General features: G+C 47.5%; 2 protein-coding genes across 2 annotated transcripts; one reads left to right on the top strand and one right to left on the bottom strand.

Moving 5' to 3' along the window:
- The first annotated feature begins 620 nt into the window (after window positions 1–620).
- trip6 (thyroid hormone receptor interactor 6) lies at window positions 621–8429 on the top strand. The gene is made up of 11 exons (XM_036547620.1): window positions 621–669; window positions 1195–1251; window positions 3051–3261; window positions 3686–3834; window positions 4223–4336; window positions 4507–5094; window positions 5378–5468; window positions 5761–5930; window positions 6341–6519; window positions 7183–7303; window positions 8244–8429. The coding sequence occupies exons 3-11, from the start codon at window positions 3060–3062 to the stop codon at window positions 8373–8375; spliced, it is 1746 nt and encodes a 581-aa protein (XP_036403513.1). The 5' UTR covers window positions 621–669; window positions 1195–1251; window positions 3051–3059; the 3' UTR covers window positions 8376–8429.
- A 3340-nt stretch (window positions 8430–11769) lies between these two features.
- sst5 (somatostatin 5) lies at window positions 11770–12972 on the bottom strand. Its single transcript, XM_036547627.1, has 2 exons — window positions 12841–12972; window positions 11770–11955 (listed from the first exon to the last, which is right to left on the bottom strand). Exons 1-2 carry the CDS (start codon window positions 12970–12972, stop codon window positions 11770–11772), a joined length of 318 nt encoding a protein of 105 aa, XP_036403520.1.
- Window positions 12973–13283: the final 311 nt, after the last annotated feature.

The raw sequence follows: 13283 nt of genomic DNA, 5'->3' as shown, positions 1-13283 counted from the left end.
GCTGTGGTTGATTCCATTTCAGTGACTGTCACATGACCCATTCGCTTGCCTAATGAGATAATCCATCTTTTTGTGAATAGCGTTGTATGTGTGAATTTCCAGCAGTTCGCTTTCTCTTACGACACAACAAAAAACCATGCTGAAGCACATTTCATCGGGTACTTTTCACATCCTGTGAAAAGTATGTAAAATGCCGCTGCTTATGGGTTTGCATTGTGAGATGTCTGTCTTTGCCCATGAAAATACACTCATTCATAAAAATGTATGTAATATAACCTTTTAAAATATGAATTGTTTTGAATATGAACGGTTTTCCATTATGGTGTACCACATAGTGTGACAGCCTGGCTTTGGACGTGCAGGACTAAATGCATGTCAACAAAGGCTGGGCTGAATTACTGCTGGTGTGTAAATCCAATGTTACGTGAGCACTGCAAACCTGGAGATTTTCCAGATTCAGACATCACGAGAGACCGAGATACAGTGCGCCTCGATTGCCGGGCATTTAGAGTTTCGGCTGATCGAAAGGCCCGCCATCTAGGTATGGGCGACAGGCGCACAAGCCATCTAAAATTACAGCTTCCATCAGCTCCCAGCGACCTACGTCACACGCATGGAATGCGATGACGAATTTGTAGGCCTGTGGAAAGGGCAGGATCCTGGGGAAAAGTAGGTTACCGAGAGTAAAATGACTAAATCAAAGTCCTTTAAAAGTTTGTTTTCTTAGTAAAGCATTGCATGAGAAATGAATTAAGAATTGACCAAATATTTGAATTCGATGGTTGATTAGAGTGCAACAAGTGTAAACGTTTTGTTGGGTGATATATCAGTGTAAACGTGGTAGCGACCAGAAACTACACAAATAAGTAAACAACCATATACAATTGATCATGATTTTGTTTTAAAATTAAAGCTACAACACATCGAGTTATATATTCGTGGTGATTATTGTTAGTTTCTGTTGAATGTGTTGCTAAAAGTTTACATTTAAGATCTTTTCATATGAGATGTTTTTAATTAATGTCAAAGCATGCGCGTGCAATAAATCAACGCTTGATTGTTAGAGCAATGGTTCAGTGTGCCACGTTTTGTTTGGTTGGAAAGTTTTAATTCAGAAAAGTGTTGCATGCTCAGCCACTACTATTGTACTTAGCCGCACAATTTGGCCGCAAGTATCTTTTGTTTCTTTTGCAGATGAAAAAGAGGAGGCAGGGGAACTACCGATAAAGGCGATTTCAGGATTTCCAAAAGGTATGGAAAGAGTTTTTTCGTCTGCCATTGCTGTGATGTTCGTGCTACATAATCGGCGTGATGAACCGCATTCGAATGTAGTTTTTGTACCGTGTTCGTACTGTTGCTAGTACCGCTGCGAAGTTTGCTCTCACTTCCACGCTGACGCGTTCGAATGCCTTCCGTTGTTACAGTTCTGTCAGCGGTGTGCACCGGCAAAGCGCGCTGGAGTTACAGTTTGACACACAGTCGGCAACAGATTGCTTGCGTGTTCGCGTTTTTACTTATTGTCAGACCTACTGCAATGCGAAGGCGAATGTGCATGGAGGATAGTTTATCATTTCAGGCTCAAACGGTTTTGCGATTGCTGTCGGGCCCACCAATCCTCGGATTCAAGTCTATGCACTTAGCCGGGGATTTAGGCTTAAATTCAGACTGTGCATCAGTCCATTCGCTGGGTGTCGAGAAGTACCGGGATTGCTCGTCGCGGAATATTATCAAAACTAGTACAAAAATTAGCCATTCGTTAAACTACTGTGAGTGAACATTGAATAGGAACACGAATTGTAAAGACTATAATTTATATACAGAAAAAAACTACATTGTAAGTGACTTTGCAAGAAGGAACAAATCTGTTAAGACTGAAGTATGAAAGTAGGCATTTTTTGCCGCTATCTTTAAAGTGAACAAACAGATCAGTTATCGCCACGTCAATATCGCCGAGACGTTTGAATAACAGCGTCATCACTGATACATTCAAACCAATATAATGGTTAGTAACGACTACACAGCTGAGTGGTGTGAATGTATGTAGTCCACGCGACTTTGGAACTGTCTCAGGGTTTTTTCCAGTTAATGCATGACATTTTCATAGTTTATTAAATATAAAATGATGTGTGGGCATTGTGTAATTGTTACTGGAAAACACAACCAGGTGCTTACACCGAGAGATCATTACACAACATATCCTGTGTTGTTTCCGTGTGTGCTTTTGGTGGTGGTGGTGGGGGGGGGGGGTGTCTCGCACAACCATCTAAGACAATAGCTATTGTATATTGTGAGGACCACTTACCATGTGTTTTTGAAGAATAAGCTGTATGAGTCTTAGTGTGAGCACCTGTGTGAGTTGTGTGTGTGCATGCGCGTGTGGGGTGGAAAGGGGTTTGTCCCTGACCACTGGAATTCCCCTCGTTCATGCAGGACGGGTACCTTTTCCTGCTTTTTAACAACAAGCCTATTGTTTGCCAGAGTACTGTGGGGTTGCCATAGGAAACCAAAAATGTAACGTGGCTCAGTTTCCCCTGGTAACCTGTTATTTAAAGATGCGGTAGATGTAGCTTCCTGTGCCTGGCTGCAGCCTGTGTGTGGCGGCGGAACAGCAGGGACAGGAACACCCATGCTCCTCAGCTGAGCTCGCGCCCAGTCTGGCACCTGGGGAGTTTAGGATGGGTCTCTCCCTGGGTTATCAGGTAAGCAGAGTGGGCAACGTTACCCGGAAATGGCTTCCCCACCTCCCCTGAGCCCGCTGGCAAAGGACTCAGAAGCCTGCTCTGGCTGCTGATGCATTTTGCCGCCTCTTCCTGAGTGAGGCGGTCACTTTAACCAGGGTAGCTGCTCTCTCAGGTGAGGGAACTGTTCAGGTCTTCAGGGATGTGGCGATGAATTTCCCCGCTGTGGCTGCCAAAAGTTTTCTCTCTAGTAAATCTATCTACTATTGGTGGGGGGTGTGCTGTACCCACCCACAGTGTGTGGTTGAAGTACCTGAGTAGAGATGTGAGGGAGACTGTTCCAAACATCCCAAATCTTTCTGCCATCCACAGAATTCAGAGATGTCTGGTCCCACCTGGCTGCCGCCGAGGACTCTGGGAAGCCCAGAGAGACCTGCACCCCAAATTTCACCGTCCGGTGCTGCCTTCTACAGGCCTCCCAAGAAGGTCGCTGTGGAAACGCGGCCCAAGTACGGAACCTATGCTCAGAATGGTGCAGGAGGAAGTGGAATGGCCACCAGGTACATGGCTACTGGGCCCACTGGTAAGATCATGCATGTCATTGGACTCTGAGTTCGGTTAATTTGGTCTGTCAAGAAATCAAAGTATCATAGTACAAGGATTTACTGACTGTTGGTGATATTTAATCTGAAACGGGATGCAACATATACAGGAAGCCCAAACACGTGGGAGTAGTCCTTCATATTTCTTATTTCTTTCTTCTCTGGGGTTAAAGTTTTCCCAAATGAATTTTAAAACAAGCACTAATGGCATCACAAGGGTTTTATGTGGGCCACATATTTTGTAAACACTTTTCCAGCTTTTCTTGCAGTGCTCATACAAAAGTGACCAAGTGTTCATACAGCAGTGACCAGTCCAATATGAAAACAAAGAAAAGCTGAAGAGAATGGATGTGTGTTTATGTGTCCTTTCTTCCTCTCCTTTCTTCTCTCTGTCTCTCTCCCCAGGTGGGGTCATGCCACACCAAGAGGATTCTGGGTCGGCGGTTTTCCGCCCACTATCTCCTAAGTCAAATGACCACTATTACCCACCTTCCCATGGCCCCAAAGATGACCGCTGTTCCTGGAATCCACATATGGCCAGCTATGACCTTCAGGTAGGTACAGTAAGAGTGTTGACCAGATTAATTCAGGGCTGGGGGTTTTGATCTGTGAAATCAGGGCTGTGGGTCAGCTCCAAGGCCTCTGTTGCAACATGGGGCAGTACACTGTATGGTATTGCATCTGGGGTCTTGGTGAAATGGGCAACATTATTTAGTTTCATCAGATTCTTTAGTAACTGTAGGTTAAGCTTGCAAGACGCATGCTCTACAAGGTTTTGAAAATGATACTCAAACCATTGATTTAAACAATGAAAGGGAAAGCAAAGAAATAGCAGTGCGGTAAGTGTGCTGTTAAACACCAGAAGTTATATTTGCCTTTGTCATTTCAGTCAGTAGGTTATGAACATTCAAATGTGGTGTTCTTTCCCATGGTTTCCGGCAGAACCGAGGCCAGGAGAAGCCTGGCACGCTCCTCACCAACATTGACGCAGAGATAGACTCCCTCACCTGTATGCTGGCTGACCTGGACAGCCACCCACAGAACTCAAGGTCCCAGGTGAAGATGATTTATTCATATATGGGCATCTGATCTGGCCCTGTGCACATCTGCTGATTTGTCAAAACTCTAAATAACAAAAGTAATATTGGCTGTAGCTATAAATGCCACTCATGTCTCATTTACCTGAGGTCCATGTTTACCTGTTTCTGACTTTCTCTTCTTTGCAGATCTATGACAATGTGCCTTACACCAAACCCATCTCAGGGGAGCGCTATAAACCGCCAGGCCCACCGTCCCAGGGCAGGTCTTCTACTGGGTACCCCGCTCACCCCCAGACCCAGTACCACCCTGCACCCCAGTACCCCAGCGAGCCCCCAGTCTCTGGCCCCCAGCAGGACTACCCCTATCCGCCCCCGCACAAACCGTACCCCCAGCCTGTCCCGGCATCCTACACCACCGCCTCCACTCCCACAGGCCCTCGCTTCAGCGTCCAGGTCAAAACGGCCCAGCCTGTCACCTACTCCCAAACGGGGAGGCAGGCAGAGCAGGCCTACACGCCCCCTCCCCCCCGGCAGCACGCCTCCCGCCCCTCGCCGCAGGACCGCCCACAGCCCTACCCTGATCCCGCCCCGGGCCAGCAGGCCTGGTACTCTCCCCCTCCCCCCGTCCAAGAGCACGAGGCCGGGGGCGGGTACAAGGGGGCCGCCGCCGCCACTGTCCCAGCTCCCCGTGCTGCCCAGGCACCCCTGCCAAAGCGGAGCCCCGATAGCCTGCCCACAGCTCCCTCCCACAGCCCTGCTTATCCGGCCAGCAAGGTAAGGGCCCTCAGGGTCCCTGTGGCGCCTTCTCGCCACAATGCAGCCACTCCTGCCTGGTCCTTTTACTCATGTCAAGCTGTAGTAGTTCCTCTAATAATAGTTGGGTGCAGCATGTGTACACACAGGATCACTTAACCCATCCTGTCCTTTTAAAGGGTCCTCTAGCTGACGTAATGGCTCACCTGTTACGAATGCAGACAGTTACATTATTTAAAAGTTTGGCTCTGTTTTCATCAGTTTCTATGGACTAATTTTTCATTTTACCGTATGTGACCACAAGGGGCCGCTGCCAAGGCCAGAGGATGAGCTGGAGCGGCTGACTAAGAAACTGGTGTATGACATGAATCACCCCCCAGCAGAGGAGTACTTTGGTATGTAGGTTTGCAGTTCTGGGCCCGGTTTAGGTCTGAATTGGTTAGCAGACTGCAAAGTCATTTTCTGATGGTGTGGATGTAAATTGTGACATGTCGTTTACAGTGTGAAGACCAGTGACAAAACACTTTTGTGCTTCGACTGTTACCAGCACTGCTGGTTTTTCTTATTGTTTCCACTTGATCATATGTTCAAATTTAATTTATTCTGACCTCCCTCTTCTGATTTCCTGTCTGCCACCACCCTGCTCCCCGTCATGCCCTCCTCCTGCTCTCCATCGCCGCCCTGCAGGTCGCTGTGCCCGGTGCGGAGACAACGTCCTGGGGGATGGCAGCGGCTGCATCGCCATGGAGCAGGTCTTCCACGTGGACTGCTTCACCTGCATCACGTGCCACGCCCGTCTGCGCGGCCAGCCCTTCTACGCCCTGGACAAGAAGAGTTACTGCGAGAGCTGCTACATTGTGAGTGGGGCCCCCTTCACTCTGGGTTCACCACTGCCCTCGTCCTTTCATGGCCCTGTGACGACTTTGGATTTCTGTGTCTATCTGTCTGTCTGTTTGTCTATCCGTCTATATATCTGTGTATCTGTATCTAATCTGGCTGCCTGTGAAAGTTGTGCATACCTGTTTAGGAATAAGATAAATACAAGGTCACTGTGTGATATAAAGTTTTAAAGTTAATGATAGAAAGTTTAATTGTGTTCATGTTCTTAGTTATGGCTCGCTAGACATGTGATGACTTGAACTGTGCCTCTGACACTCTGTCTCTCTCCCTCCCCCTCCCTCTCCCTCCCTCTCTCTGTAACTCTCCGTTCTCTCTGTCCCCCTCCGTCTCCCCCTCTCTCCGCGCTCTCCCCCGCGCCCCTCGGCAGAGCACCCTCGAGCGCTGCTCCAAGTGCTCGCACCCCATCCTGGACCGCATCCTGCGTGCCATGGGCAAGGCCTACCACCCGCGCTGCTTCACCTGCGTGGTGTGCGGCTGCTGCCTGGACGGCGTGCCCTTCACCGTGGACGCCACCTCGCAGATCCACTGCATCGAGGACTTCCACAGGTCAGGCTCGGCTGGGTATTGCAGCGCTGCCTTACGGCTCGATGCACACTGGGAGACTAGTCTGCCGTTTTCTGTGTGCGCCGTTGTTCGTGTACCGCATGCACCTGTGCGGCCTTTACTTTGTGAGCTGCTTTGGGCGAGAGGGGCGGCCACGTGACTGATTGTTACAGACAGAAATTCTCTCTGGCTTACCTCAACCCGGAGCTTAAACGCCAAATAGCCTGCCCATGTGCATTATGCCGAAACATATCTGACCAGCTCTGCCTGTGCAGGACACGCCAGAGGTCACCATCTTGGCTCCAGCATTACCTGAGTATCATGACTGCTGAATTATCAACATGGTTTGGTATATTTGCCAGCTAGGTCTTACTGGAGTCAGTATAGTTTGTTTTGGTTATGTGGTTTCCCGGTGATCAGTGCCAACTGCTTTGATTTCAAAAAAAAAGTCTGACCTGGAGATGACTGCCATGGTCAAAGCATTGTTTGGTTTCACCACTTAATAAAGCTTTCTCTCAGGGCCATGGCAACAACCTGCAGGCGTGGTTGTTTCCATAGCAGTGCTGTATGCTTGAGATGAACTGCCGGTCACATCCACTGACGGGCTGCTCACTCGTCCTGCAAGCTCATTGGTCAGTGCTAACGCCTGTGTTCCCACCCTCACAGGAAGTTCGCCCCGCGGTGCTCTGTGTGTGGCCAGGCCATCATGCCCGAACCCGGGCAGGAGGAGACAGTCAGGATCGTGGCCCTGGACCGCAGCTTCCACGTCAACTGCTATGTCTGTGAGGTGAGCGGCACCATTCCACTGCTGTCGTGGGGGGGTCCCATCCCTTCAGAGGGGGGAGGGATCTCAGTTAGCTCATAACGTTCTCATAACGTTGCAGAGCATTACACAGGCAGTATTTAGGTTTTGTTAATTGTTGTTTTTCAGTTTCAGTGTATTTACTTCAAAACGCATAATGCGCAATAACGTGGTCTTGGGCAGAGTGTAATTGTAGAGGACCAGACAAGTCTACCTTGTGATTTACCATAAAATGCATCTTATCAGAGGAGTACCTTGGAATGTGACAGAGACACACAGGAAGAAGTTGGTACCCTGGCAGTAAGATAGATTGAAGTTAACTGAAATTCTCAATGTTTTATCTTTATGCATTCCAAAATAATTCTTCAGTTTTCAGTATTAACATAGTATTTGTGGTTCCCTCATCAAACGTTCCAGCTGGTGTGTGAGGTGCATTCTGTAGAATAAGAAACCTTTCTGGATTAGGCTGTTTCCCTATGGCCCCGTACTCTTGAGCTTATCGCATTTTAAGATGTTCCTCTCATAAGACATTTTTAATAAATGGTTGCATTTAAACTGTTACTGTATAGATTAGAAAACTCAGAAATCAACCATGGTTTCTTGTTGGCAGTGGCATTATCAGGGGTTTATCCCCTATGTCGGATTTAGTATCTCCTAAATTCCTACTTGGAGGACTCAAAGTGGGTATGACAGAGGACAGGAATTTGCAGCTGAAGGTGTACTGATATTTCTGTTTAATAATAATGTCCAAAAAGAGGACTTAAAGTAGGAGTAATAAAGGCAAAGAAGTGCGTGGTAGGTGCTAATGTGGTGTTTTGATTCAGACTTTCACAGAAGCAGTATATTAGCAGGCTAACGGGAAAAAAGTGACAAACTGATTAGCAGCAGCGTGTGGAATTTTGCCGTCTGTGTCTGTCCTCTGCAGGAGTGCGGCCTGCTGTTGTCCTCAGAAGGAGAGGGGCGCGGCTGCTACCCCCTGGACGGCCACATCTTGTGCAAGAGCTGCAGCGCCCGCCGCATTCAGGACCTCTCTGCTAAAATCTCCACCGACTGCTGACGGGACAAGGGGCCATAGCTCCCCCTGCCTCCCCTGCCCCCGCGCCCCTCCTCCCCCACCCTCCTCCCCCTGTCCGCAAAGCTCTCCTGGGCGAAAGCGACTCAGGCATGGCACTCACAGTGAGGGCACGGGCCCCCGTTTGGGACCTGCGGGTCAACGGTAGGGTCCGAGTGTTGCAGTACGTGCGACCTGCTCGGGGGCTTTGGGCTCGGGTCACAGAGAAACCCCTACCTGTCACCCAAAATCAGTCTCGGAACTGATTCCATCAAATCTGGGAATCACCTGAAATCTCTGACATTAACTCTCAGGGCCAGGCTTAGAGAACTGCTGCACAGCATGTAATGGAGAAGGAGTCCATCACACAAACAGAGATGTATATATGTGTGCATGTGTGTATGTATACATATACACACTCTCACACATATAATCACTTTTGGGAGCATGGAACATAATGCGGATGCTTGAATCTTTCCATCATGTCCTTGTACTCGTTTGCTCCTGGAAAACTCCATTACAAGTGCTTGTGTGCTGAGAGTGCAGGCCATAGCGCCCACCCCCTGACCTCCGTGCCCGTAGCGCAAGGCCTCCGAGGAGCAGGCTGAGGAGAGAGAGGCCCAGTCCTGCCACGCCCTTCCCCCTCATCCCCATCCCCTTGAGTACTGTATTACGCCCCTGTACTGCAGGCAGCAGGGGCGAATTTTTACCCCCTCCCAGAATCCGCACTGCACCAGCGCTTCATTCCCAACCCTACCTTGCAGGAGGCAGCAGGAGCAGGCGTTTAGCAGCTTTAACATTTCATAACAATAATGATAGTTCGTAACTAAGGATAAGGATAATGATAACAATATTAAGATGTTTCTCATTGCTGCATTATTATTGTTTTTTTTTTTGCTTCAAGAAGTTCACATTGTAAACTCATGCAAGCTTTGTGGGTTTGAAAAGGTTGGTAGTTTTTGGCACAAAACCACTGGACCCAAACAGAAGGCTTTTTTTTGCATTACAGCATGGCTTAACATGAAGGAAGGGCTATTTTCTATGTTAGGTTTAATGAGGCCCCTGCGCTTTTGAAATGGGCATGCTAGTCTGTGCATTTCAGAGCAAGGTTGATTGGCAGAGAAGGGATTCTCAGCAGAATGTTTTGAGCAGCAGAAACGTTTGGCACACAGAAAGAGAGAGGAAAATGGTTCAGTGAAGAAAGGGGGTGTTATAAGAAACCCTGTCCATTTCCCTTCACCTTTCCTCATGACTGTCCCCTGTCAGCAGAGGATCTAACCACCTCTCTAAGCAGCCGTGGATGTATAGCGACATCAGTGCAGCGTTGGACAAACATTACGGGATGTTGTGTTGGATGCTTTAGATTTTTTTTTCTTTTCTTTTTTTTTTTTTTAGTGCTGTGACTTGACTGTTACTGATTTAAGGTGCAATGAAGGAAGAGTAAAATCCGTTCCATGTGTTATGAAAAAGAAAAAAAGAACCCACCCCATCATCGGAGGTGTTTCACAAACCCTGATTAGTTCTGGTATAGGACTGAATCCTAAGTTTGTCTGGTCACCTTGCTGGTTGTGTATTGCCTCTTACTCTTTATTGTACTTTTTCTGATGGTAGAGTTCTGTATAGAAGTTGGTGTTGTCTCAGTTTCTGTAGTCCTAGTCCATGTGATGTCATGTTCTTGCTTTGTTTGATGTTTGGCTGACTTTTTTTGTACAAGTTGCAAGCAGCTCTTTTTAACCATGAAGGAGAAAAATGTGTAGTACAGAAACTAGATGGCCTGTTTTGCCTCATTTAGTATCCTCAGTGTTGGCTTCATTCCAGATTGCTGGCTTGAGGCTGTGGGGGTTTCCCATCAGTCTCTGCAGACAAATGGAGCAGGAAGTCCAAGCATTTGGGCAAGGCTGTCTTTGCTGAAGAAAGAGAAGGGTCTGGAATACTTCATATGCATGCGGTTAATGCAAGGTAAAGGAAGTAGCAAATATGGAAAAAGAACGAGGACTGACTTCCAGGCAGGCATTCACAACAGTCTGTGTTGCTGAGGCATTTGAAAAATAACATTCAGCTCTCACTTTGAAACACTACACTAACTGGTGTGAGCCTTACCTAGATGTGTGGTTGTCAAATGTCTTTCAAGAAAAGATACAGTGTCATAAATGTTGTGAATGGGTTTTCTGTAGTTTTTAACAGGAGAAAAAAGAGAAACATGAATTGATTGTTACAGCTGCAATTTTTCTTATTTATTGTCAACAGAAATTCGTCCTCGTTAGTTGATTTTTGTTACTTGTTTTTGATTGACCTAGTCTTTTAGTGATTTCGGTCCTAGTGTGATGATGGGTTAGCTTTCTCTAGTAAACTACAAGGAGGACAGCGATGTACTGTGTGAAAGAGCTCTAGTGATGTGTTACTATGGAAAATGAAGCTGTCCCTGTTGGATAGCTGTTTTGTATTGTTTATCCTAATATGATGTAGTACTGTCCACCAGGTCCAGCTTGACATGAAGAACTAAGATCCCACTTTGAAAAAAGCTTGCCTTGAAGCCAGTTCTTTATTCATGATTTCTATTTGTAACCCAAGGCGGCCGCTCTGTGTGACCCAGAGCTGGTGTCGGAAAGCTGTGATCATTTAAAACCAGGTGATCAGTGATCCTGTGCACTACAAAGCTGTTTGTATGAAGGATTTGGATTGTAGATGCAGTGTTATTGCAGCTGGTTGTTAGATACCAGCACTTGCGTGTGTGTGTGCGCGCGTGTGTGTGTTAATTTCTGACGCCGATTGTAGGAAACTGCTCTGGTAATAAAACCATCCATTTTTACAGTGGTTGATTTTTCTTTTGTGAGTTCATTTGACTGACTCTCCTTTTGTAGTCTAGCTTTTTAAAATGGGTTGTAGCTTGGGTTTTGGAGCAGTGTGAAAAACATCTGCTGCTAAGATAGTGTGCAGAAAAGAGACATTCAGACACAGCCTGAGAAAAAACAAACACTGCTAGGGTTTTAATCAGAGTCTATGAGTAGAGTTTGCTGGGAGAACATTGCACCCCAACTTCTCCTGTTCATAGTGTTACATTCCTCCAGTGCTTGGTGTCAGAATGACCATAACCAGCCCCGGTCCTGGAGCCCAGCTCCACTCAGTGTCCAACCACTTAAAGATCAAGCATACTTCCAAATCTTGAAGAGCGTAGAATCATTATTGGTGCAACATGGCTTTACTTACTGAAAACAAGGGTAGAGATGATTTCCAAGATGTGGCCGGATGGTCAGTCCTTCTTGTATTCACACAGATACGGTTACAATACATTGTACAGGCTTTTCAAGAGTAAGATAAGTGCGAAAGAAAGAGTTATCTGTTTACAAATCGATACAGGTCTGACAACCGATCGACACAAGGGTCTACTTGGTGCGGCGTACTAACACGAGGTGAACGTCTTCCAGAAGAAGTTCCGGCAGCCTGCTTTGCGTTCGCGCTGGGAGAGGGGCAGCTGCCGCGCCACTTCCTCGCGTATGCCCAGCTCTTCCATCTCCGGCAGGACCTCGTCCCCCCCCTGCGTCATCAGGTCTGACATGATCTTCAGCAGCAGGGCACGCGAGAGATCCTGTAATATGGAGGTGGAGGAGAGGACTGCTTAGGGATATGATTTCCAGTCATACTAGATGACTATAGAACTAAACAAATATACATCAATGCTATTGAAAGTAATCCTAAATTACTTGTGGCTTCTTTTTGGGAGGACCGCATTTTCCAGAAGAACCCCAAATTTGCCTAATTAGGTCCAACGGCGTGACGTAGTTCCTTGTCCGAATGAAGAACTTTTGTACTTAGTCAAGGCTAACTGACGTCAGGGAAATGCTCTCTTACAGTTCTCATGCTGACCATTGAATGAGAATACCCTCAACCTAAATAGACATTGCCTTACCAGACTTCTACCTTAATCTGAGAGGCAATTTACACTTGTATAAAATAATGTGAGAAATTCTCCAGGACCTTCTATCATTGTATTTAAATTCCTAGCTGTTTTGTGTTCTGACTTTTGCTTCTGGTGATAGGTGGGTCAATTTGCACTCAGACCCTATGGTACAAACACCCATGTAAGCTAAAAAGCACAGTGGCTGGAGTTAACCCACGGGACAAAAACCTTTCTGCCACATCAGTCTGTTGGTCAGTTAGGGTTATCTGCAAGGCAAGCTGGCTCAGAGGTTCTTTCCTCCTGAAATGGGTATGGTCCTGTTATAATGGTTTGCACAAAATAAGCACATTAGCGCAGCCACCTAAACTGTCTCACAGAAGCAGCGATTTGGCTCCAGTTGGGTGCAGCTGAGTTCCTGATTCAACCCACCACATGCACACACTTACGACAATCCTATGAGGTTACGTTACAGACTGATCATCAACATCCACATAAGGACAGTTGAAAGGACTTCTAAGTTCCCCACAAGTCCCCATGAGACCGGGGTGCTTGCGCACGGATGGGGCCCCTCACCTTGTTGCCATCGGCGACGTTTGTCCTCAGTAGTCCGGCCAGCGTTTCCCTCTGCGGGGCCCCACCGACTCGGGCCAGCAGCACGGATGCGGAGAGGGCCACCAGGAGCACCTGGAGCTGTGAGCACAGCATCCTCTTCCTGCCTTAACCTGGGAGTTTGCGGGCGGTCGTGAGAGGAGGTGGTAGCTTCCACGGAAATCTTCAGCATCGGAGTGGTCTTGTGAAGGAAGGCGAGAAGCTATATACCTCCTCTCATACTGGCGCTCTTCCCCGTGGAAGGACATGATTGGCTGGATGTGGGGTGCAGGGAGTGGACAGAGCGGAGAGGGGGTCAGCAGATGTATGTGTGGTTGGGTGGGGGTAGGAGGAGGTTGGGTGGGGGGGGGGGTGTGCAGAGGTGTCAAATTGGAAGAAAAAAAACACTGACGTCACAAAGACTTCAT

Source organism: Megalops cyprinoides, chromosome 16 (genome assembly GCF_013368585.1).
Source record: "Megalops cyprinoides isolate fMegCyp1 chromosome 16, fMegCyp1.pri, whole genome shotgun sequence".
In the NCBI taxonomy this organism is placed as follows: domain Eukaryota; kingdom Metazoa; phylum Chordata; class Actinopteri; order Elopiformes; family Megalopidae; genus Megalops; species Megalops cyprinoides.
The sequence above is the reverse complement of the archived record's forward strand: the minus strand, read 5'-3'. Positions and strand labels throughout refer to the sequence as shown.

Coding starts and splice junctions, on each gene's coding strand:
- trip6 (XM_036547620.1), top strand. CDS start 3,060: ATGTCTGGTCCCACCTGGCTGCCGCCGAGGACTCTGGGAAGCCCAGAG. Junction 4,337..4,506: donor CACAGAACTCAAGGTCCCAG/GTGAAGATGATT, acceptor TCTTCTTTGCAG/ATCTATGACAATGTGCCTTA. Junction 7,304..8,243: donor TCAACTGCTATGTCTGTGAG/GTGAGCGGCACC, acceptor TGTCCTCTGCAG/GAGTGCGGCCTGCTGTTGTC.
- sst5 (XM_036547627.1), bottom strand. CDS start 12,972: ATGCTGTGCTCACAGCTCCAGGTGCTCCTGGTGGCCCTCTCCGCATCC. Junction 11,956..12,840: donor ACGTCGCCGATGGCAACAAG/GTGAGGGGCCCC, acceptor TCCATATTACAG/GATCTCTCGCGTGCCCTGCT.